General features: G+C 42.0%; 1 protein-coding gene across 1 annotated transcript in view; it reads left to right on the forward strand.

The window, feature by feature from the left end:
* Positions 1-15,367: 15,367 nt before the first annotated feature.
* LOC119303510 (5'-3' exoribonuclease 4-like) overlaps positions 15,368-26,366 on the forward strand; it is a 14,902-nt gene continuing 3,903 nt past the window's right edge. The window contains exons 1-23 of the mRNA XM_037580644.1: positions 15,368-15,732; positions 15,858-15,960; positions 16,055-16,131; positions 16,209-16,400; positions 16,491-16,610; positions 16,690-16,752; positions 16,890-17,024; positions 17,171-17,335; positions 17,435-17,512; positions 18,396-18,482; positions 18,998-19,069; positions 19,587-19,685; positions 20,509-20,579; positions 21,270-21,398; positions 21,491-21,567; positions 21,738-21,778; positions 21,864-21,938; positions 22,102-22,256; positions 22,361-22,465; positions 22,556-22,631; positions 23,802-23,878; positions 24,264-25,068; positions 25,760-25,831. Of these exons, the coding sequence (XP_037436541.1) occupies positions 15,526-15,732; positions 15,858-15,960; positions 16,055-16,131; positions 16,209-16,400; positions 16,491-16,610; positions 16,690-16,752; positions 16,890-17,024; positions 17,171-17,335; positions 17,435-17,512; positions 18,396-18,482; positions 18,998-19,069; positions 19,587-19,685; positions 20,509-20,579; positions 21,270-21,398; positions 21,491-21,567; positions 21,738-21,778; positions 21,864-21,938; positions 22,102-22,256; positions 22,361-22,465; positions 22,556-22,631; positions 23,802-23,878; positions 24,264-25,068; positions 25,760-25,831 (3,081 nt within the window). The 5' untranslated portion in view covers positions 15,368-15,525. The remainder of the gene's footprint in view (positions 15,733-15,857; positions 15,961-16,054; positions 16,132-16,208; positions 16,401-16,490; positions 16,611-16,689; positions 16,753-16,889; positions 17,025-17,170; positions 17,336-17,434; positions 17,513-18,395; positions 18,483-18,997; positions 19,070-19,586; positions 19,686-20,508; positions 20,580-21,269; positions 21,399-21,490; positions 21,568-21,737; positions 21,779-21,863; positions 21,939-22,101; positions 22,257-22,360; positions 22,466-22,555; positions 22,632-23,801; positions 23,879-24,263; positions 25,069-25,759; positions 25,832-26,366) is intronic.

The raw sequence follows: 26,366 nt of genomic DNA on the forward strand, positions 1-26,366 counted from the left end.
GCTGGTTACTGTTGCTCAATCTTGGTGACGAGGGCTTCGCCGTGGTAAGTGTGGCTACAGTGCCGCCGTCCGGTGGGCGATCGTTGTAGCCTCACCGCGTCTTGTCTCCTTAATGGGGCGTCTCCTTTGAGGGGGGAAACGAGCCGGCTGCGAGGAGCCGGCCCCGTCTTGGGCCGACTGGGGGAGGTCCGGCCGCCTTCGGGCGTCTCTCTGCTCGAAGGGGCCCACCGCCCGTAAGCCGCGCTGGCGGCCCGTCGTGGGTGACATCAGGGTCAACATGGCAACAGTGTCGCGCCGGACGGGTCATGCCCACTCCGTACGGTGCACTGTGCCAGGCGTGCTCCGGGATTCGGGGGTGGCTGGCTTCACTGTAGCCACGCCCCGTCTCATCGCCGCTAGGTGGACGCAAACTTTGAGGGTACGGTCTCGACCGCTTTGTGGGAGCCGGCTTCTTGGAGTCGGCCTTCTCGCGGCCGGCTTCTCGAAGCCGGCCCTCCCGTGGCTTTCTTCATGAGGGCTAAAGTCGGGCCGCCTTCCGAAAGCCGGCCTGGGTAACAGCCAGCAAGGGGAAGGTGGCCCCATATCTTGGATTCTTGAGAGCCGGACGGGCTCGTAATTTTTCAGAAGGGCCAGGGGAAGCCGGCTAGGCTACCCATGGCTATTTACTCCGACAGCCACGTAAAAACTTGCAACAACAATTAGAGGACGTCTAACTTGTTTTTGCAGCATGTGCCGTGCGATGTGATATGGCCAAAAGGATGTGATGAATGATATATGTGATGTATGAGATTGATCATGTTCTTGTAATAGGAATCACGACTTGCATGTCGATGAGTATGACAATCGGCAGGAGCCATAGGAGTTGTCTTTATTTATTTATGACCTACATGTCAACATAAACGTCATGTAATTACTTTACTTTATTGCTAAAGCGTTAGCCATAGTAGTAGAAGTAATAGATGACGAGACAACTTCAAGAAGACACAATGATGAAGATCATGATGATGGAGATCATGGTGCCATGCCGGTGACAACGATGATCATGAAGCCCCGAAGATGGAGATCAAAAGGGGATGCCTTCCGGGGCATCCCCAAGCTTTGACTTCTTGGTGTCCTTGGATTATCTTGGGGGTGCCATGGGCATCCCCAAGCTTAGGCTCTTGCCACTCCTTGTTCCATAATCCATCAAAAGAATTCACCCAAAACTTGAAAACTTCACAACACAAAACTCAAAATAGAAAACTCGTGAGCTCCGTTAGCGAAAAAAACAAAAACCACTTCAAGGTACTGTAATGAACTCATTCTTTATTTATATTGGTGTTAAACCTACTGTATTCCAACTTCTCTATGGTTTATAAACTATTCGGAATAGCTAAAATCATGCCGGCTGGCAGATTGTAACAGATCCGGACGATGTTGGAGCCATTGGATCATGATCGCCTGGTTATTATTTAGGTAGCGGTTTGCGCGGTGGGACAGCTGGGCGTTGACCATGTTTTAATGGGAGGGTGTCATTTCACGTTTAGTGGGAGTTCCGCGATTTTAGCAGGGGCATTTAATGGGAGGTTGCCGTGATTTTTGGGCGTTACACATTTTCTGTCTCATTGTTGCACTGTTTTTTAAGCCAAAAATTACATTATAAACAGGATTCAAACTCTAGACCAGTACGAAATACAAAGAGGCACTAACCACTACGCTAGCACAACCTTTGGTGCATGTTTGAACTAGTTATTTAATTTGTATGTTATACAGAGAACAAATTTCCTTTTCCATTCAGATTTGATCCTGGTTGCTAAAAAACAGAGCGAAGGATTCACCTTATCGAGACTTTGTACCTACCCAAATGTTGATCCAAACAAAATTGTTGAAACATACCTGCAGTAATTTTGATGTAAATTACATGGTAATTGACTTGACGTAGTCATAACAAATTACATGCAAACACCGAGGTTGCTTTGACTCAGGCGAAATTTTTATTGAACATTCGTTTTTTTATATTTTCGTAAGCGGGCGATGATGAGGATTCGTAAGAAATAATCTTATATCAAGGAAAACAGTGTTCAATCAATTCTGAAAACATGCTTCAGCATGTACTTGCTTTGGGAGGAGTTGAGTAAATTGGGAATGTCCAACGCCCGTCCTCTCCCGCATCAAAATTTTGAAGAGTGGCAAGATGCACCATCCCACAACATAGTTACTATGCACTATAGTTAGCAACATGGTTATTTTATAGTTATCGGGCTAGATGTACTATAGTTATCAACATGGTCATTTTGTAGTTATCGGGCAAGATCTACTATAGTTATCTGACAATATCTACTATAGTTATCAACATGGTTATTATGCAGTTATTGGGCTAGACAACATGGTTAATTTTTGTCGTTATCGGGCTACATCTGGTATAATACATCCCTGGCAGCTTATGCGTAAATCGCATGATATTTTATACACCACAGACATGATAACTAATGCACAAACATCATGATAACTGTGACCCGGGAGGAAAAGTCGAAGACATCCCCCGATAGCTTCTACATAAGAAGCATGATAATTTACACACCACAAACCTAATAACTCATGTGCAAATACTGTGATAACTTTGACCCGGGGGAGGAGGTGTTTAAAAACATCATCGATAACTTCCGTAAAATAGCATGGTATTGTATGCACCATATACGTGATAACTTACGCATAAATACCATGGTAACTTTTGGTCCGGGGGTGGTGGGAGGGTATGAAGTTGTTTGAAAACATACCCCCTCCTGATAACTTCCATATAAATATCATGATAATATACGCACCGTAAACTTGATAAATCATGTACAAACACCGTGATAACTTTGATGGCGGGGGGACAGTTGTTTCAAAACATACCCTCGATAACTTATCTGTAAATAACATGGTAATATACGGACCGCAGACATGGTAACTCACGCACAAACACCGTGTAACTTTGTTCAGAAAAAAATAGTTGTTGAAAATGTACCACGGTAACTCATGTGTAAATAGCATGATAATAGACACACATCAGAGCTGATAACTTACTTAGCTCGGGCCTGATAACTATTTGCATCAAAAAAGTCGTCAAAACATATCAACATGAGATCTAGTTTCAAAGGTCTCGTCGCGATAGATTTTTTAATGTGAAATTGACTTTTTGATTAGACCAACGATTTGAGCTATAAAACATCTAAAAGTTTTGAACAAAGAGAACTAGGATGACATGAAAAAATTCTTCCAATGCATGTGCTTGTGAATATATAGAAGGTTGGAGAAACTTTTTTCATGGCCTGGTAATTTCTGTGTAAACAACATGATAACTTACGCCCCACAGGCATGATAACTATTTAGAACACGTGGTAACTTCTAACTCAAAAAAAGTCATCGAAACATATCAACATGGGATCTAGTTTCGAAGATCTTGTCACTACGAATATTTTATGTGAAAACAGTTTTTTAATCGGAGCGACGGTTTGTGCTACAAAACATTCTAAATTTTCGCATTTGGGAGAATCTTTGATGACATCATCAATTTCGTTTCTTCTGCATGTATATAATTAGTAGCTACTAATTAACTGCATAGTGGATAGTGGACACGCATCAAAAAAAATGAAGACGCATGCAAGCAAGCTAGACAAGAGAGGAATCGTGCGGATCTATTGCTTAATGTCTGACTGGTAGGACGTTAGTCGTGTCGTAAACTATTTTACTAGCCATAGATTCATCAAAATAAGCAAACAATACATGAAAAACAGAATCTGTCAAAACAGAATAGTCTGTAGTAATCTGTAGATAACGCAAGATCTGGAACCCCAAAAATTCTAAAATAAATTGATGGACGTGAGGAATTTATCTATTAATCATCTGCAAAAAGAATTAACTAAATATCACCTTCAAAATAAAAATGGCAGCAATTCTCGTGAGCGCTAAAGTTTCTGTTTTTTACAGCAAGATTAAAAAGACTTTCCCCAAGTCTTCCCAACGGTTCTACTTGGCACAAAAACTAATTAAACGCAAAAAACACAACCAAATAGAGGCTAGAAAAATTATTCATTACTAAATAGGAGCAAAAAGTAAAGAATAAAAATAAAATTGGGTTGCCTCCCAACAAGCGCTATCGTTTAACGCCCCTAACTAGGCATAAAAGCAAGGATAGATTTAGGTATTGCCATCTTTGGTAGGCAATCCATAAGTGGCTCTCATAATAGATTCATAAGGTAATTTAATTTTCTTTCCAGGGAAATGTTCCATGCCTTTCCTTAATGGAAATTGGAATCTAATATTTCCTTCCTTCATATCAATAATTGCACCAATCGTTCTAAGGAAATGTCTACCAAGAATAATAGGACATGAAGGATTGCAATCTATGTCAAGAACGATAAAATCTACGGGCACATAATTCCTATTTGCAATAATAAGAATATTATTAATTCTTTCCATAGGTTTCTTAATAGTGGAATCCGCAAGGTGCAAGTTTAAAGAGCAATCATCAAAATCACGGAAACCTAGCAAATCACACAAAGTCTTTGGAATCGTGGAAACACTAGCACCCAAATCACACAAAATATAGAATTCATGATCTTTAATTTTAGTTTTAATAGTAGGTTCCCACTCATCATAAAGTTTTCTAGGGATAGAAACTTCTAACTCAAGTTTTTCTTCATAAGATTGCATCAAAGCATCAACGATATGTTTAGTAAAAGCTTTATTTTGACTATAAGCATGAGGAGAATTTAGCACGGATTGCAACAAGGAAATACAAATCTATCAAAGTGCAATTATCATAATTAAATTCCTTGAAATCCAAAATAGTGGGTTCATTAATATTTAAGGTTTTGACTTCTTCAATCCCACTTTTAACAATTTTAGCATCAAGATCTAAAGATTCCGAATTCTTGGAACGCCGTCTAGGTAAAGGTGGATCATATTCAGTCCCATCATTATCGAGATTCATATTGCAAAACAAATATTTAATAGGGGACATATCAATAACTTTTAGATCTTCATCTTTATTATCATGGAAACTAGAAGAACGCGCTTTTATAAAGCAATCTTTCTTAGCACGCATCCTAGCGGTTCTTTCTTTGCACTCATCAATGGAAATTCTCATGGCTTTGAGAGACTCATTGATATCATGCTTAGGAGGAATAGATCTAAGTTTCAAAGAATCAACATCAAAGAAATTCTATCAACGTGCCTAGCCAACTCATCAATCTTAAGCAATTTTTCTTCAATCAAAGCATTGAAATTCTTTTGCAAAGTAATAAATTCTTTAATATTAGATTCAAAATCAGAGGGCATCTTATTATAATTTCCATAAGAATTGTTGTAGTAATTACCATAACTATTAGAGGAATTACTAGGATACGGCCTAGGATTAAAGTTTCCTCTATACGCGTTGTTACCAACATTATTCCTACCAAAAAATTCACATCCATAGATTCATTATTATTATCAATCAAAGTAGACAAAGGCATATCATTAGGATCAGAAGAAACACTTTTATTATCAAATAATTTCATAAGTTCATCCATCTTTCCACTCAAAACATTAATTTCTTCTATCGCATGCACTTTCTTATTAGTAGATCTTTCGGTGTGCCATTGAGAATAATTAACCATAATATTATCTAGGAGTTTAGTAGCTTCTCCTAAAGTGATTTCCATAAAATTGCCTCCCGCGGCCGAATCTAAAAGATTTCTAGAAGCAAAATTCAATCCAGTATAAAAAAATTGTATAATCATCCACAAATTCAAACCATGCGTAGGGCAATTACATATCATTAATTTCATCCTCCCCCAAGCTTGTGCAACATGTTCATGATCAAGTTGCTTAAAATTCATAATATCGTTCTTAAGAGAGATGATCTTAGCGGGAGGGAAATACTTAGAGATAAAAGCATCTTTGCACTTATTCCACGAATTAATACTATTTTTAGGCAAAGACGAAAACCAAGCTTTAGCACGATCTCTAAGCGAAAAAGGAAATAGCTTCAATTTAACAATATCATTGTCCACATCTTTATTCTTTTGCATATCACACAAATCAACGAAGCTATTTAGATGGGTAGCGGTGTCTTCACTAGGAAGGCTGGAAAACAGATCTTTCATGACAAGATTCAGCAAAGCAGCATTAATTTCACAAGATTCGACATCGGTAAGAGGAGAAATCGGAGTGCTAATAAAATCATTATTGTTGGTATTGGTAAAGTCACACAATTTGGTATTATCTTGAGCCACCATGACAAGCAAGCAATCCGACACACAAGCAAAGAAGAAATGGGCAAAAAGAGGCAAATAGAGAAAGAGAGGGAGGATAGAGAGAGAGGGGGCGAATAAAACGGCAAGAGTGAAGTGGGGGAGAGGAAAACGAGAGGCAAATGGCAAATAATGTAATGCGGGAGATAAGGGTTTTGTGATGAGTATTTGCTTTGTTGACTTTTGCGTAGACCTCCCCAGCAACGGTGCCAGAAATCCTTCTTGCTACCTCTTGAGCACTTGCGTTGGTTTTCCCTTGAAGAGGAAAGGGTGATGCAGCAAAGTAGCGTAAGTATTTCCCTTAGTTTTTGAGAACCAAGGTATCAATCCAGTAGGAGGCCACGCACGAGTCCCTCGCACCTACACAAACAAATAAATCCTCGCAACCAATGCGATAAGGGGTTGTCAATCCCTACACGGTCACTTACGAGAGTGAGATCTGATAGATATGATAAGATAATATTTTTGGTATTTTTATGATAAAGATGCAAAGTAAAATAAAAGGCAAAGGAAATAAATAAGTATTGGAAGATTAATATGATAGAAGATAAACCCGGGGGCCATAGGTTTCACTAGTGGCTTCTCTCGAGAGCATAAGTATTCACGGTGGGTAGACAAATTATTGTTGAGCAATTGACAGAATTGAGCATAGTTATGAGAATATCTAGGTATGATCATGTATATAGGCATCACGTCCGAGACAAGTAGACCGACTCCTGCCTGCATCTACTACTATTACTCCACACATCGACCGTTATCCAACATGCATCTAGAGTATTAAGTTCAAGAGAACGGAGTAACACTTTAAGCAAGATGACATGATGTAGAGGGATAAACTCATTCAATATGATGAAACCCCATCTTGTTATCCTCGATGGCAACAATACAATACGTGCCTTGCTGCCCCTGCTGTCACTGGGAAAGGACACCGCAAGATTGAACCCAAAGCTAAGCACTTCTCCCATTGCAAGAAAGATCAATCTAGTAGGCCAAACCAAACTAATAATTCAAAGAGACTTGCAAAGATAACCAATCATACATAAAAGAATTCAGAGAAGATTCAAATATTGTTCATAGATAAACTTGATCATAAACCCACAATTCATCGGTCTCAACAAACACACCGCAAAAGAAGATTACATCGAATAGATCTCCACAAGGGAGGGGGAGAACTTTGTATTGAGATCCAAAAAGAGAGAAGAAGCCATTTAGCTAATTACTATGGACCCGTTGGTCTGAGGTAAACTACTCACACTTCATTGGAGGGGCTATGGTGTTGATGTAGAAGCCCTCCGTGATGGATGCCCCCTCCGGCGGAGCTCCGGAATAGGCCCCAAGATGGGATCTCGTGGATACAAAAAGTTACGGCGGTGGAATTAGGGTTTTGGCTCCGTATCTGGTAGTTTGGGGGTACACACACACACATATATATAGGAGGAAGGAGTACGTCGGTGGAGCAACAGGGGGCCCACGAGGGTGGAGGGCGCGCCTGGGGGGTAGGCACGCCCCCTACCTCGTGGCCTCCTGGTTGATGTCTTGACGTAGGGTCCAAGTCCTATGGATCATGTTCGTTCCGAAAATCACGTTCCCGAAGGACTCCGCTTGATATTCTTTTTCTCCGAAACCCTAAAATAGGCAAAAAAACAGCAATTCTGGGCTGGGCCTCTGGTTAGTAGGTTAGTCCCAAAAATAATATAAAAGTGTATAATAAAGCCCAATAATGTCCAAAGCAGAATATAATATAGCATGGAACAATAAAAAAATTATAGATACGTTGGAGACGTATCACTACGCCAAGTCAAGACATACCAAGTACCCATCATAAACTCTTATCCCTCGCATTACATTATTTGCCATTTGCCTCTCGTTTTCCTCTCCCCCACTTCACCTTTGCCGTTTTATTCGCCTCTTTTCTGTTTGCCCTTTTTCCGTTCGTCTCTTCCCGCTTGCCTCTTGTGTGTCCGTGTGTTAGATCATTTGTTTCGTCTTCATGGCGAGCCCTTCTTCTCTTCCTTTGTCTCTCGATTTTGTAGTTCTTCACTTCAAACAAAGACAAGGAGAAAACTTAAAGGATGCTTGGTATCGGATGATAGAATCTTATCGTAATTGCACTATAGGGGGGATTTCAAGATTTTGCTTTGCAATTTTTATGTTGGGCTAACCATGTCCAATAGACAACTCTTGGACTTTTCCGCTAAAGGGAGTTTTATTGATGTTGATCCCAACATTGTGTATGAGATTATAGAGGGAATAGTAGGAATACTACCCCCATAAAAGGGACTCCATACTCAAGATGGAACCCAAGTTTTTGAGAAAATATGCAAAGTAACTAAAATTTTGCAAAAATCTCTCGAACCCCTTAAAAATGTTAGTGGGAACCTTCACCACATGAATATGTTGATCACTCTTTGTAATAAGTGGTTGGATGCTCTAGATCTAAAGATCTCCATGTATGAAGGGAAACGTAAGGAACCTCCCGGATCCGAGCAAAACCCTATTAAAAGGACCAAAGATGACAATACCTAGATCTATTCTTGTTTTTATGCCTAGCTAGGGGCGTTAAACGATAGCGCTTGTTGGGAGGCAACCCAATTTTATTTTTTGTTTCTTAATTTTTTGTTCCTGTTCAGTAATAAATAAATCATCTATCTTCTATTATGATTGTGTTTTTTATGTTTTAATTAGAGTTTGTGCCAAGTAAAGCCTTTAGGATCTTGGATGATTGTTATTTGATCTTGCTGAAAAAAACAGAAAGTATGTGCTCACGAGAATAATTTTCATTTTTAACCAAAGAGCGATAAAATACTGATTCCAACTGCAGTCGATCAATATAAAAATTATTTAGGATGTAATAATTTCTCAGGATTTTTGGAGTTACAGAAGTATGCAAAACCTACAGATTACTACAGACTATTTTGTTTTTGACAGGTTCTGTTTTTCGTGTGTTGTTTGCTTATTTTGATGAATCTATGGCTAGTATCAGGGGGTATGAACCATAGAGAAATTGAAATACAGTAGGTTTAACACCAATATAAATAAAGAATGAGTTTATTACAATACCTTAAGGTGGTGATTTGTTTTCTTATACTAACGGAGCTCATGAGATTTTCTGTTGAGTTTTGTGTTGTGAAGTTTTCAAGTTTTTGAATAAAGATTTGATGGATTTTGGAACAAGGAGTGGCAAGAGCCTAAGCTTTGGGATGCCCAAGGCACCCGAAGGTAAAATCCAAGGACAACCAAAAGCCTAAGCTTGGGGATGCCCCGGAAGGCATCCCCTCTTTCGTCTTCATCTATCGGTAACTTTACTTGAGGCTATATTTTTATTCACCACATGATATGTGTTTTGCTTGGAGCGTCTTGTATGATTTGAGTCTTTGATTTTTATTTTACCACAATTATCCTTGTTGTACACACCTTTTGGGAGAGACACACATGAATCGGAATTTATTAGAATACTCATGTGCTTTACTTATATCTTTTGAGCTAGATAATTTTGCTCTAGTGCTTCACTTATATCTTTTTAGAGCATGGTGGTGGTTTTATTTTATAGAAATCATTGATCTCTCATGCTTCACTTATATTATTTTGAGAGTCTTTTAAGAACAACACGGTAATTTGCTTTGGTTATGAAATTAGTCCTAATATGATAGGCATCCAAGATGGGTATAATAAAAACTTTCATATAGAGTGCATTAAATGTTATGAGAAGTTTGATCCTTGATAGTTGTTTTGAGATATAAAGGTGGTAATATTAGAGTTGTGCTAGTTGAGTAATTATGGAATTCAGAAGTACTTGTGTTGAAGTTGGCAAGTCCCATAGCATGCACGTATGGTAAACGTTGTGTGATAAATTTGAAGCATGGGGTGTTCTTTGATTTGCTTTCCTTGTGAGTGGCGGTCGGGGACGAGCGATGGTCTTTTCCTACCAATATATTCCCCTAGGAGCATGCACGTAGTGCTTGGTTTTGATGACCTGTAGATTTTTGCAATAAGTATGTGAGTTCTTTATGACTAATGTTGAGTCCATGGATTATACGCACTCAAATCCTTCCATCATTGCTAGCCTCTTCGGTACCGTGCATTGCCCATTCTCACCTCGAGAGTTGGTGCAAACTTCGCCGGTGCATCCAAACCCCGTGATATGATACGCTCTATCACACATAAACCTCCTTATAGCTTCCTCAAAACAGCCACCATACCTACCTATTATGGCATTCCCATAGCCATTCCGAGATATATTGCCATCCAACTTTCCACCGTTCCTTTTATTATGACACGCTCCATCATTGTCATATTGCCTTGCATGATCATGTAGTTGACATCGTATTTGTGGCTTTGCCACCTTCATAATTATTTCATACATGTCACTCTTGATTCATTGCATATCCCGGTACACCACCGGAGGCATTCACATAGAGTCATATTTTGTTCTAAGTATCGAGTTGTAATTCTTGAGTTGTAAGTAAATAAAAATGTGATGATTTTCATTATTAGAGCATTGTCCCATGTGAGGGAAGTTCTTCGAAAAAAAGAAAAAAAGAGAAAGGCCATAAAAAAGGAGGCCAAAAAATGAGAGAAAAAGAGAGAAGGGGCAATGTTACTATCATTTTTCCACACATGTGCTTCAAAGTAGCACCATGATCTTTATGATAGAGAGTCTCTTATGTTGTCACTTTCATATACTAGTGGGAATTTTTCATTATAGAACTTGGCTTGTATATTCCAACAATGGGCTTCCTCAAAATGCCCTAGGTCTTCGTGAGCAAGCAAGTTGGATGCACACCCACTTAGTTTCTTTTGTTGAGCTTTCATATATTTATAACTCTAGTGCATCTGTTGCATGGCAATCCCTACTCCTTGCATTGACATCAATTGATGGGCATCTCCATAGCCCGTTGATTAGCCGCGTCAATGTGAGACTTTCTCCCTTTTGTCTTCTCACACAACCTCCATCATCATATTCTATTCCACCCATAGTGCTATATCCATGGCTCGCGCCCATATATTGCGTGAAAGTTGAAAAAATTTGAAAAGACTAAAGTATGAAACAATTGCTTGGCTTGTCATCGAGGTTGTGCATGATGGGAGTATTTTGTGTGACAAAAATGAAGCATGGCCAAACTATATGATTTTGTAGGGATAAGCTTTCTTTGGCTATGTTATTTTGATAAGACATGATTGCTTGGTTAGTATTGCTTGAAGTATTATTATTTTTTATGTCAATATTAAACTTCTGTCTAGAATCTTTCGGATCTAAACATTCACGCCGCGGTAAAGAGAATTACATTGAACATTATGTCAGGTAGCATTCCACGTCAAAAATTCCGTTTTTATCATTTACCTACTCGAGGATGAGCAGGAATTAAGCTTGGGGATGCTTGATACGTCTCCAACGTATCTATAATTTTTGATTGTTCCATGCTATTATATTATCTGTTTTGGATGTTTATGGGCTTTATTATGCACTTTTATATTATTTTTGGGACTAACCTATTAACCGAAAGCCCAATGCAAATTGCTGTTTTTTTTGCCTATTTCAGTGTTTCGCAGAAAAGGAATATCAAACGGAATCCAAACGGAATGAAATCTTCGCGAGGATCTTTTTTGCAACAAATGCAATCTAGGAGACTTGGAGTGGGCGTCAAGGAAGCAGCGAGGCGGCCACGAGGTAGGGCGGCGTGCCCCCACCCTCATGGGCCCCTCGTAGCTCCACCGACCTACTTCTTTTACCTATATATACTCTTATACCCTAAAAACATCGAGGGGAGCCAAGAAACCACTTTCCCACCGCCGCAACCTTCTGTACCCGTGAGATCCCATCTGGGGACCTTTTCCGGCGATCTGCCAGAGGAGGATTCGATCATGGAGGGCTTCTACATCAACACCATAGCCTCTACGATGATGTGTGAGTAGTTTACCACAGACCTTCGGGTCCATAGTTATTAGCTAGATGGTTTCTTCTCTCTCTTTGGATCTCAATACAAAATTCTCCTCGATGTTCTTGGAGATCTATTCGATGTAATTCTTTTTGCGGTGTATTTGCCGAGATCCGATGAAATATGGGTTTATGATTAAGATTATCTATGAACAATATTTGATTCTTATCTGAATTCTTATATGCATGATTTGATATTTTTGCAAGTCTCTTCGAATTATCAGTTTGGCTTGGCCTACTAGATTGATCTTTCTTGTAATGGTAGAAGTGCTTAGCTTTGAGTTCAATCTTGCGGTGTCCTTTCCCAGTGATAGCAGGAGCAGCAAGGCACGTATTGTATTGTTGCCATCGAGGATAAAAAGATGAGGTTTATATCATATTGCTTGAGTTTATCCCTCTACATCATGTCATCTTGCCTAATGCGTTACTATGTTCTTTTGAACTTAATACTCTAGATGCATGCTGGATAGCGGTCGATATGTGGAGTAATAGTAGTAGATGCAGAATCGTTTCGGTCTACTTGACATGGACTTGATGCCTATGTTCATGATCATGCCTAGATATCATCATAACTATGCGCTTTTCTATCAATTGCTCGGCAGTAATTTGTTCACCCACCATAATATATGCTATCTTGAGAGAAGCCACTAGTAAAACCTATGGCCCTGGGTCTACTTTACATCATATAAGTTTCCGATCTACAATTTTAGTTTATTATTTATTTTGCAATCTTTACTTTTCAATCTATACAACAAAAATACCAAAACTATTTATCTTATTATCTTTATCAGATCTCAGTTTCATAAGTGACCGTGAAGGGATTGACAACCCCTTTATCGCGTTGGTTGCGAGGTTTTTGTTTGTTTGTGCAGGTACTATGTGACTTGTGTGTAGTCTCCTACTGGATAGATACCTTGGTTCTAAAAAACTGAGGGAAATACTTATGCTACTTTGCTGCATCACCTTTCCTCTTCAAGGGAAAACCAATGCATACTCAAGAGGTAGCAGTGGGGAGTGTCTTTAGTGGTAGCCCTTCTTCACAATCGTCGGAGGAGGCAATTCTCGTTGGTACCTCAATGGGGTTGGATGGCGGTGGATGCGGTTCCATCTAAACCTTTGTTATGGCACTAGGTCGGGCATCAACGCAGGGTTCGGGTTGGGAGCATGACGAAGATGGTGTAGGAGGGGCCAACAACTAGATGGGAGAGGCTGGGGAAGGGGAGGTGGCATGGGAAGCTCGAGGAGGTAGTTATTGGTGGCGGTGCGAACTGGCCATTACGACCGACCTCGAGGGTGACCCCGTTAATCTCATTGGTACTGTCTGGCGGTTAGTGGGGAGTGTCTTTAGTGGTAGCCCATCTTCACAACCGCCGGGGGAGGCGATTCTCGTTGGTACCTCAATGGGGTTGGGTGGCGGTGGATGCGGTTCCATCTAGACCTTTGTTATGGCACTAGGCCGGGCATCAATGCAGGGTTCGGGTTGGGAGCATGATGAAGATGGTGTAGGAGAGGCCGACAACTAGATGGTAGAGGCGATACAACGACGTCGATGGCCTGCGGTGGAGTGATGAGTGACAAACAACTACAAGGGAGAGGCGGCGATAGGGGGGGCATGGGAAGCTCGAGGAGGTAATTATGGTGAGGACGAAGAGGTATGGTATTAGGGGTCGATTGGTGTGATTTGTGGCTTGTTAGAGTGCTCAACATGACTGATGCTCAACCTTGGAAGATCTTGAACCGTTAGATCACGGGATTAGATGGGTGAGATGTCACTGATGCCCTTTCTAACATTGCCAAACATCTAGTGATCGTAACTTCATGCATGGGCCACTCTACAAATCCTGACCGTCCAGATACATACTATACCCCTCCATCTCCTGCAACTTGCAGCTCGTAAGGGCATGGCCATCCCTCCAAGGTGGACAATTATCCCATAGGTACACGTCGGATGAGCAACCCGTCTCTAGGAGAAAAGCAGAAACGACCTCTAGCATATGATCCGACTTCCTCGCTGAAAAAGGCAAACGGTAAGGAGGAGTGGAGGAGAGAGCAATTGTATTTATTTGGATGGAAAGTAAAAATGTAGTTACGAAGAGAGATAGGTGGACCACTAGAGATGTTGCTTGTGTTGGATGGGGAATATTCATATTGTGGCCTCACCGTTTTTTTGCTTAGGTGGAGACCGAGACCACCACCATAGCTCATGCCCTAATTACTACCATGGTGTCATAAAAAGAAATAAAGAACAAAATAATTCATTGCACCCCATCATTTATTCGAACCGGATCAGGTTGGATCGCGTCACGACAACAAAGCCTACAACACCACGACAACCCAAAGCCAATGATCAAGCTGAACCCAAGTGCCCAACCACTAGCTCTGGCACACATGTGATGCGAGCGAGCCCATTACCTCGTCCCCCGGCCTCCTGCCACCTTCGTATCCAAATCGAACTAGAGAGAAGAAGAGAGGAGCCACCACCCGCGCAAGAAGCCCCCCGGCACTAGGGCGGGCATTGTGCAGGTTTTGGGATGGGAGCTTGATGAAGAGGATGCAGGAGAGGCCGACAATTAGATGGCAGAGGCGGCAGAACGACGTATGATGGCCTGCAGAGGAGTGGTGAGCGGCCGACAACTAGAGGGGAGAGGAGAGATGGTGAGCTCAAAGAGGTAGTTATGATGAAGACGGTGAGGTACGAGATTAGGTGTTGACAGGTGTGATTAGTGGCTTGGCAGTGCGCTTAACATGATTGATGCTCAACCTTGAGAGATCTTGAACCGTTAGATCGCGAGGTTAGACGGCCGAGATGTCTCCGATGCCCTTTCTAAACATTGCCAAACACGTAGAGAGCCGTGACTGCATGCATGGGCCACTTCACAATCCTGACCGTCCAAGACACGTATCGTACCCCTCTGGCAGTCTCCTGCAGCTCGTAATTACGAGTACCGTGGTGTCATCAATCAATCAAAAGAAATAAAGAAGAAATTAATTCACTGCACCCCATCATTTATCCGGACCGGATCAGGTCGGATCGCGCCACGACTGCAAACAAAGCCTACGGCAGCGACCGAGCCGAAGCCGAACCCAAGTGCCCAACCACCAGCTCCGGCACGCACGCGACGCGACGCGAGCGAGCCCATTACCCCGTCTTCCCCACCCCGCAGCCTCCTGCCCCCTTCGTATCCAGATCGAACCAGAGAGAAGAACAGGGGAGCCACCGCCCCACCGCCCGCGCCGCGCACGCCACCGCCCGCGCCACAAGCGCCGCCGCCGCCGCCCCCCGAGGAGGAGAGGAGAGGAGAGGAGAGGGATCCGGCCCGAAGGTTCCGAGAGATGGGAGTCCCGGCGTTCTACAGGTGGCTGGCGGACCGGTACCCCCAGACGGTGTCGGACGCGGAGGAGGAGGAGCCCGTGGAGCTCGAGCCCGGGGCCTTCGTCCCCGTCGACCCGCGCCGCCCCAACCCCAACGGCCTCGAGTTCGACAACCTCTACCTCGACATGAACGGCATCATCCACCCCTGCTTCCACCCCGAGGGCCGGGTACTGCTCGATTTCCCCCCGATTCCACGCTCTCCCTTCCTCCCCTAAACCCTCGTCAAGCTAATGCTACTTGTTTCCCTGCTTATTATCGCGCTCATGGTCCCCTCTCTCTCTCTCTCCCGCAGCCCTCCCCGACCACCTACGACGAGGTGTTCAAGTCGATTTTTGACTACATCGACCACCTCTTCTGCCTCGTCCGCCCCAGGAAGATCCTCTACATGGCGATCGGTGAGCTGCTCGCTTGCTTGCCTGCTCTGCTTGCTCTGTGCTAATGCGGTTTCATGCTAAGTTGGTTTCGCTAACGTTCCGCTGAACTGCGCAGACGGTGTTGCGCCGAGAGCCAAGATGAATCAGCAGCGGTCCAGGCGGTTCCGGGCTGCGAAGGACGCGGCTGATGCGGTAAGGTTACTGCTAGGGCTTGATGGCATTGCCATTGCAGGCAGCTGTGGCTGTTCTCATGTTGTTGCTTTGTTCAGGCGGCCGAGGAGGAAAGGCTGAGGCTGGAATTCGAGGCGGAGGGGAGGAATTTGGTCCGAAAGGAGAAGTCGGAGGCAATCGACTCGAATGTCATAACTCCCGGGACGCCCTTCATGTTTGTACTCTCTTCGGCGCTTCAGTACTACATACAGTTGAGATTGAATCACTCCCCTGGGTGGCAGTCTGTCAAGGTGTGATACTAGCGCATGTTGGGTTAATTACTCGCTTTTGTCGTTATTATGTTGTATTAAATGGGAACTGCATTGGTTGCATTTTGTAAGGTAATATTGTCGGACTCAAATGTTCCTGGAGAGGGGGAACATAAGATCATGTCATATATCCGTCTGCAGCGCAATCTTCCAGGGTTTGACCCAAACACACGCCATGTCTTATATGGCCTTGTAAGTTTACTCGCAAATTTCAAAGTAGCTGCCATTTTTGCACCCACCTTTTTACTCATTTGATCACCACATTTTTCAGGATGCTGATTTGATCATGCTTGCTCTGGCAACTCATGAGGTCCACTTCTCAATTTTAAGAGAGGTAAATTTGCAACAATTCTTTATTTAGAACTGTACGCATGCAACTGACTCTGTCCAATGCCTCTTAAGTCAAATTTCACGTTCTTTATGGTAATTTAGGAGTACTTCTGTAACTACAGAATTCAACTGACTTTACAGGTGATCACCATGCCAGGGCAACATGAAAAATGCTTTCTGTGTGGTCAAGTTGGGCATTTGGCTGCTGAGTGCCAAGGCCCTGGTCCTGCTGATAATGTCGTGGAGCTCCCTCCAATTCATAAAAAGAAGTACCAGGTACTCAGAAGCATGACAGCTTCTGCTCTACTATTTTTCCTTTTCCTTCTCCTTTCCTTTTGTGTCTATTGTCTTTTGGGGGATGCATCTGATAAGCAATTTGTAACTATAGTCATTCACTGTGCAACTATTGACCTTGTTAACAGTTTCTTAACATCTGGGTGCTGCGGGAATACCTGGAGAAGGATCTGGAGATTGTAGATCCCCCCTTCAAGATAAACCTTGAACGCATCTTGGATGATTTTGTGTTTCTCTGCTTCTTTGTTGGGAATGACTTTCTGCCTCACATGCCGACTTTGGAAATTCGCGAGGTCTGTTGATTTACAGACTTCCCTATTTTAATAGGTTTCTTTTTGTCTCACCAGATAATTTGAGCTATGAAGTCATTAATTTCTTGTTCTACACTGTAGGGTGCCATTAATCTTCTGATGAATATTTATAGAGCAGAGTTCAAACCAATGGGCGGTTACCTCACTGATGGGGGTGAGGTAGAGTTTCTTTGTGCTCAAATTCTCTTATGGTTCAAAGAAAATACCATTATCTTTGCTTAAATAATTTAAAAAGGAGTAATATTGGATTATTATCAGCTTTAGCTGTAAGTTGTAATATAATAAACAAATTATTGAGCTGTCCCTGTCTGGTATCACCTAGATCCTTTAGGGAAACCAACAGAGAGAGGACATCCCTGCACATGTTTTCATATTGTATCATTACTTTGTAAGATGCAGTGTAAAAATTCCTTGAGATGAATGATAGGAGTCAGATGAACTAACCTGTAACGGCAGAATTGGGTTAATAGAGACATCATAGTAAAATTACTAGATTGAACCTGATTTCCTTGTGTACACTTTGATGAAGCATCATGCCTAATTTTTTTTCCGACTATGGCTTGAGCATGATCAACTGACTGCATGATTCCCATTTTCCGTGATGCATTAAATGCATTATTATTGCGGAGTAGGAACCATAGCATCCCAACACTTCCAGTTCACTCTTTTCCTTCTGTACTTCTATTTTCCCTTGTGTACAGGCTTTTTCTTCCCTGCCAGCACCATGGTTCTAGGACCACATCCACCCCATTCCAAAGAACGCAATTGTGTAGACGTTAGAATATGGGAACATAAACCTGTTATTGTTTAAGAAGCTACCAGGTTTTGGCTTTCTTTGCTTGGCCAATCTTGTGTAACTGCTCATTATAGTTCCCCTTGTTTAGCTTGTCTGCCTTACTGTGTGAGGTGGTGGGGGTATCTTCCCTGTAACCGGAACAAAAAATAAACCAAAATAGATGTGGTTCACTTTAAGCCTGACATATTGGCTTGGTGGTATTTATAGTTGTCCGAAACCATGACATGTTCTTCTTTTTAATGAAAGGTTTTACTGGAACGAGTGGAGCATTTCATTCAGGCTGTTGCTATCCATGAAGAACAAATTTTCCGGAAGCGTGCACGTATTCAGAAGGTACTTTCTAGCTATTCTCTAATCTAATGCGTTCTTGACTTCTGTAATGCTACACCTTTGATCCATGTTAGTGTACATGAACCTATGTATGTCATTTCCTGAAATAACTATTTTATGGTGCAAATGTATGTCTGGTATGAAGATGCTTAGGGCATTTTATGCTAACAAGGTCAAGTTACTTGGCCCAGTTCTAAGGTGCAATTATATGCTTTTGGTGAAATATATATTTGTATCCATACGGTGGGAGTCACGATTCGAGAGTTAAGCTGCATTGAAATAGTGAAAGTGGATTCCAATATGCTGCTGCTTTTGATGAACAATTCTTACTCGCTATTCTTGAATGCCTCCACATGGAGTGTAGTTCAGCTTCCATATGAGCATATATTTAAAAACAATTTCTAACCTTTTCGGTTCATGGCAACCTTAGTTTCAACTAATGAATGAAGTGCACAAAGTCTGTCCTTTTGTGATTGCTATCCCTAATGACAATGAATGGTATGATGTTTAAATTGCAGGCGTACGAGAACAACGAGGATAGACGTAGAGCGCAGGGAGAGAACTCCGAGGAAAATCAATATGTGGACATGGTTTGTTTCTCTTCTTGGTTCGTTTCTCTTATTGTAGTGGGAGAGTGGACTGATAGTACAGAACTATTGATGGTAGATCATATGAAATCAAGTCTGGGCAATCTCTCCAAAAGGAGTTTTAGTTTGCTCTAATCTCATATCCAAATAGTATCTTGCATGATTCCAGAGCACGGCTGTCTGTCACTATCTAAGGGTTTCACAATTGACTAGAACTGTATGTGGAACAATGTCTATCTGTGGGTTGCTTTTCCTAGTTGGTATTGTAGGTGTCTTTGTATGCTTCATTTCGTCTTCTCTTATATTACTTTTAGGAGTAACATTATGCGCACCACACAATTTTTCAGATTACGACATTTTGGTAGCTCCAAAATCTGATAGTAGCATTTGCTTAAAATCCAAAGAATCTGTAAATATAATAATTTCTAGCGTTTTGGTTTATGCTAATTAAATAGGGAGTGTGGCAGCTTGTGTTACGTAAGTTTTGCCTATCTTTTATTTTGCACTGACTGCCCTTCAGGTTAAACTAGGAGAGCCAGGATACAGGGAGAGGTACTATGCTGAGAAATTTAGAGAAGAGGCAGAATCAAAGCCCATTGATCAAGTTCAGAGAGATGTTGTGAGTCTTCTTGCTATTCACCGTTGGTTTCTTAAGTGGCACTACTTCATGAACTTATCATCAAGCATTACCATACACTATCAGTCCTGGCGTGCTTCTTCTTTTATTTGAGTTTGACATGTGGTATATGACTGAATCTCACATGCTATAAATTGAGTGGTCTAAAGTAATGTTTTGTTATCTACAGCACCATCGCGAATGTGTCGCCTCTATGATTGCATCAATAAAATGTAATTTAACCATGTCACATTTTTTTGCGAGCCATTATCGATGATTTGTGTTCAACAATATTAAGAACACATTCTTGATTAAGATGCCATATTTAGTCTTGCAAAACAATCAACATTTATTTTATGGCAATGTATTGACTCCAATAAACATCCTGCTGTATTTGCAATGGTGGCTGCCATATTTCTGAATAGATTAATAATAATAAAAAGGGATCGCACTTGTTTCTAGAATCAAAACTAAACTTGATATAAATTGTTCCCAGATTGGGCTTTCAGTTATATACATATTACATATAGGAACCCGAAGTGATTTTTGACTCGTAGATCTACGTGTAAAGACTATATGCACACTCTCCAGCCCACATATTTACATGCCACATTATCCTTGAGAAGCATGTTGTTAGTTTTAATCCATCTGGATCAGTTGGAGATGTTCTACTCTGTTGTTAAAAGATTACTAGGTCTCCTTCAAACAAAATTTGTAGAGTAGTTGTAGTACATATCTGCCTATTTGTTGACCACATGCTCTTAACGCTGATGTTATCTCTATCTGCAATCCTTTTTGTTTAACCTGATGCAATCCATGTTTTCAGGTTCAGAAATATGCGGAAGGTCTTTGCTGGGTTATGAGATATTATTATCAGGGTGTTTGTTCATGGCAGTGGTAGGTAATTGTTGACCATCAACTCTGAGGATGCATAACTACTGTTTTTTCTCCTGGTAGAGAAAACATCACTTGATTTTTTTGCAAGCCATTTTCACCGCTCATGTCAATACGTCTTGTTAAAGATTCTCAAACTCCACGATCATACTCGAGTGACCTATTTATTGGTTGTATGCTTGAGACTCAGTTATCTTATTATTTGTAGCAACTCCATGATCATAATTCTAAATCATACTGGAATCAGTCTATTGCTAATTGTTGCAACATCATGTGTTGTAACTTGGTATAAAATAATTAATTCTTGTACAATTGCCAACCATGAAATCCAAAGTGATTCTTCTTTGTGATGATGTCAGGAACAGCTGCTATTTATCTGTGGTGCAACATTATGCTGCAGCTGTAGAATCCACGTAGGAGTTTGAAAAGTGAACTTTCTTTTTAGAATTCATCAGGGTTAAAAAAACTGGGCTCCTGCCAAAATTCAGAGTTGAAAACTTGACTTTGTCTCAATCATTTATTAACATACTTCATACCCGTCATGTCCACATGCATAGCTGACCAGTTGAACATAGGCACATATAAGTTCTGCAGCTTGGTTGGCAAAGCTAATGATCATGAGTAACCCTTTGTTTGTAATCAAGTATGAAGTATGAACTCTGTTATTTTTTTAATTCTTTTCACCTGAAACAGGTTCTATCCATACCATTATGCGCCTTTTGCATCTGACCTGAAAAATTTGACTGAGTTTGAGATAACCTTTTTCTTGGGTCAACCTTTCAAGCCATTTGATCAACTAATGGGAACACTGCCAGCTGCTAGGTTTGTCATTTCTCTGTGCTAACGAGCCTATCCATAAACATATCACGAGTCGTAAGCTGAAAACCACCATACATTCTTCATTTTTTCTGTAGCTCTAATGCACTGCCAAAGCACTACGGGGATTTGATGACTGATCCAAATTCACCGTTGAATTATTTCTATCCCAAAGGTACCACCATCTCTTGCCTATGGGGAGTGGAATTGCTTAAAAATTACAGTATAAGAGATCTCAAAGATGTAGTATTGAGGATATGATGTATCCCTTTTCTTGCGGACCTCATCATGCATTGTTTGGTACTTTGTATCTTACTCCATACCACCTTCCTTTTGCAACTGCAGATTTTGAAATAGACATGAATGGAAAGCGTTTTGCATGGCAGGTAATCAATGAATGGACGAATCAGTTTTGCGTCAGGTGTCCGGTTAACTATAGCTTGGAGATCTGTTTCTGTTTTTCTTTTCCAGGGTATTGCGAAATTGCCTTTTATTGATGAAAGGCGGTTGCTTGCGGAGACACAGAAACTTGAAGATACATTAACAGTATGTAGATTCTGATCCATCTTTATCAATGTGTTAAGTCTTATTTGTCTTTGACTTCTATTTTAGGATCGTTTTGAGTTAACGTGTGCTTTGATTCTGATCCTAGGCTTGTAGTTCCTTTTTCAGCTATTGAGTGTGCTTTGGTTGTTACTGGCTTTTGCAGGAAGAAGAGAGATTCAGGAATACGACAATGTTTGACATAATTTATGTGCGGGAAACTCATCCATTGGCTGCTCAGATTGCATTCCTGTATCAGATGTACTCTCAACAAATGATAGCAGATCCTTCCTATTGTGTCCCCATTGACCCTGCTGCTAGGTTGGTATATATACTGCATATATTGATCTGGATTGTCTATTTCTTGATGGTGCTTTCGCCTCGATATTTATTTACAATGTTGGTATATTGGCTCCTGGTTTCAGTGGCGGAATGAATGGATTTCTTTGTTTATCTCAAAGAAATTGGTACAGCATCTCTGTAGGATCTCCAGTTAAGGGCTTCAATGGCATCACCAATAACCGAGTTCTGTAAGTATCATAAGATGGAAAAGCACATTGTAAGCCAAATGTGACCATCAAATCTTTCAAGTGTTATATTATTCTTTTATTGTTTTCCAGGAATGCTACCTATGTTAACCCTCAGTATCACAAACACATCCCGGAGCCTCCAGAGGGTGCCATTATACCTCCAAAGGTATTTACTAACCCTATCTGCAATTTTTCCCATTCGATCCAAAAAATGGATTGGGTTCCGTTATCAAGGGATAACAGAACAGACACAACAAAAATCCATCCTTAAGCTGCCAACATAATAAGTTCTGAACAACAGAATAAAAAACGAAAAGCAGCTAACTCATACAACCAGGCTGAACCAAACTGCCAACAGCGGGCCCCTGACAAGCTCAAAACTCAAAAAAACATATTCCAGCATCCCATTTGTCTGGGCTGATCATAGTTCTCCAGATGAATCTTTAGCAGCATAACAAGACCTGGCCTCCAGAAGATCACAACCTTTTTTTATGCATCATCCTCCTGCTAACCTTGTGCGCGTTTAGCTTGATAATTAATACTTATTGGTGATAATTAAACATAAACATATTTAGTTTCTTGGTATTAATAGCATAATCATTTCTAGCTCAGCCTTTTAAACTTCTGCCTTGGATGGTAAATGGAGGAATTGCTAACATGACTCAGCTAAGTGTGTAATGAGTGGTGACGAGTTTTCTTGTGCCGCCTCCTCGGCCTCATGCAATTTGGCATTCTTTTTTGACTCTGCATTGCCTAGGAGATGTTACTTTGATCATTATTTTTCTACAATACTTTCATGTTCCCAAAAGTATATATTGGATGAACCAATTTTTATTTAATTATTTTCATGCAGTGACATGGATGAAATACTTTTTTATACTGTACTGTACTATTCAAGGATAAAGTTGTCTGTATGCAAGCCACAGTAACTTATCTATACCAATATAAAAAGACCCAAAGGGGCAGATCCAACTGATCTCGGCCATCGAACTAAGTCAATCCAACGACCTAGACTGCTCCAATGGCGAGCGTTAAAATGTGTTTAACGTGCAATTAATATCATACCAAATATTGCACTAATAACAGGATTAACACACAAAAAATAGCATACCTAATATCCGCGTGCAATTAATATATTGCCTAAATATTTACGTGCATTGCACGTGTGCATTTACTAGTATGTGAAACAAAAGGAGTATCATATTTTTTTTGTTTGCTGGAAAAGAATAGTTTATTGTCTTGGATTGGTTGACCACTGTTCATTTTCCCAATTCAAATATATGGTCTTTCTTTTGTTGAGATAAATCACTGGCCAACATAGTGTACCATTTTGTAGATATTGAAACCTTACGATTTCAAACCTTTCCCTGTGTTGTGGCATGAAGATAATAGTCGGCGACAGACACGAGACAGGTATGGTTACCATTTCATATGTTCTTAGCGGAAACTGTTGACACTACTTCTGCATTGAGTACCGCGTATAGATTACTGGAGTACATCCTATTCTATCGGATGGAAGATTAATACACATCTTATTCAGGACACAAATAATGGCAAACTGATAAAAATCCTTTCTCTTTAGCTGTAGCCTGGCTAATTGATAAATTGTTTGCTTATCCGTTTCAAAAATAAATTGTTTGCTTTCATTGTGAACGTTGTACCTTTTCTCTTTAGCTGTAGCCTGGCTAATTGATAAATTGTTTGCTCTCAATGTGAACTTCGTACCTTTTCTCTTTAGCCGTAGCCTGGCTAATTGATAAATTGTTTGCTCTCATTGTGAACAATTTGATAATTCCAGGCCTCAGGTGCATGGAGCTCTGACAGGTTCTGTCTTAGGAGAGGCTGCACACCGTCTACTGAAAAATTCCCTGCAGATCAAATCTGGCAGCTCTGCTGGGCTGCTTCATGTTCCATACGGAGCAGCACCCTATGGCCCTGGAAACAGAGCAAGGCCCTCTGGACCTTTGGGATATGAGAGGGGTTTTGTGGACAACCCATACCATGCACACATGTCCAGAAGCGCTCCAAATCCTCGGCCTCAGTTCTTTGGTGAAGCTCAAGCCAACAGACAGAATGTGCGGATACTAGAGCGGCCAAACAATCGAAACAATGATGGTGGCATCCATTCAGGGATGTCAAAACTGACGATTCAAGATGGGCCAAGAATGCATCAAAATCCCAGGATGCAGAGTCCTGGATATTTTCCAAACCAGCCATATCCGAATCGGTATGGTGGGTTCCCACCCCAGCGGCCCATGCAGAACGCCAATTTTGCACCGCAGCGACCTTTCCAAAATGCACCATTCCCACAGCAGCGGCCTGTTCAGCAGCGGCCTGTTCAAAATGCTGTATTCCCACAGCAGAGGCCTGTTCAAAATGCAGGATTCATGCAGCAGCAGCAGCAGCAGCAACCAGTGAACGGGGTTCCCCCACCACTACCTCCCAGCACTTGGATCGGCAAGCAACCAAGCGGAGGCCAGGCTGGTACACCTGCCAAGCAGCAGGACCCAAGGGCAAATAGACAGCCTAAGCAGGATAATAGACAGCCAAAGCAGGATAACCTGAGATCACAGCATGAGAGCAGACAGCAGGCTGCCAAGGTGGTATACCGTGTCAAAGCCCAAGCTCCCAATGGCTTGCCAGAGTGAAGATAATAACCATGAAGAACCCGCAAGCCGAGTGATTCACCGAACTGCTGCAAGATGATGATCTGTTGTGTTCCATGTGCACGGGCAATGCTGCTACAAGGAGGTTCATTCAACTCAACATACTCCTGGAAGCAGCCGTAGGGATTTCTTGCTATGCCGGCCGCTGTTAATTTATCGTCCCATTGCTGCACCTGTTGTATCCCCGTCTGAATGGAGTTGAACTGTTGATGATCAGGTCGAGTGGAGTTGACCTGCTGTATCGCGCTGAATGATATAGGGCAATGATTTAGAAAAAAAAAACGTTATCAAGTCGTTAGGACAGAACGTGAGCAGAGGGCAACCACTGCTGTTGTATGCCTGTAACCCTGAAACCGTGTTTGTGCGTAACAACTGCCCTCGCCGGTGGCAAGGCCTGACTGAACCCCATCATTCCTTAGTGCGTTTGGACAGGACTGGCTGTTGCTGCCGCCGGGGTGTCGGGTCTCGTGTGAAGTGTGGCGACTGTTGCCGTGGTAACTTTGTCTTTTTTTTTTCGAAACGGAGTAACTTTGTCTTTGAACTCTGCTGTACTAGCACCACTATAAATCTGCCTCCTGCTGGTGCGTGAGAAGCACTAGCACTTGGGTTGTTTTTATTTTATATGCAGTTCACACGAGAGGACCAGGCCAGCGTTACTCACCACCGGACGTCGGTGGGACTTCCGCCTACCAGTGCGCTGGTTAGTGGTAGGAGTCGTCAGTGGAAAGAAGGAAAAAAACACACACACACAAAGTACTACAGCGAAATCAGAATTAGTACCAGTTTTAGCATATCCAACAACAAGTTCAAGGGATTATTAGGCTAGATAGATTTCATGATTAGCTACTGATAGGTTGGTGGGCAGAAAGAAAGCCTAGAAAACGCTAGCCCCGCGCAATAATTCACCCCTGCCGCTGTTCCAGAGCAGAGCCGGAATGAATCGCCTCGCGTGCTCCTCCGCAAAGGCCCGACCAACCCGCACTGTTCCACTGCATCTCACGCCACGCCTCCAGCTTTTCCTCCCCCGGAAAACCTCTACGCCGCGCTCGCCCAGCCCGTCTCCCCTCCAGGCGGGCCCGGCCCCACCCCCGGCCGGCGTCGGCCGATGGGTACCAAAGCGAGCGAGACCCATCCCTCCCGCGGGCGCGTCCTCACATCGCACACACTTGTCGTCCCCTCCCCGCCTTTATTCCCCACCCCCCACCCCCCATCGCTCTCCCCCCCGCTTTCCCCTT

This window comes from Triticum dicoccoides, chromosome 5A (assembly GCF_002162155.2).
Source record: "Triticum dicoccoides isolate Atlit2015 ecotype Zavitan chromosome 5A, WEW_v2.0, whole genome shotgun sequence".
In the NCBI taxonomy this organism is placed as follows: Eukaryota; Viridiplantae; Streptophyta; class Magnoliopsida; order Poales; family Poaceae; genus Triticum; species Triticum dicoccoides.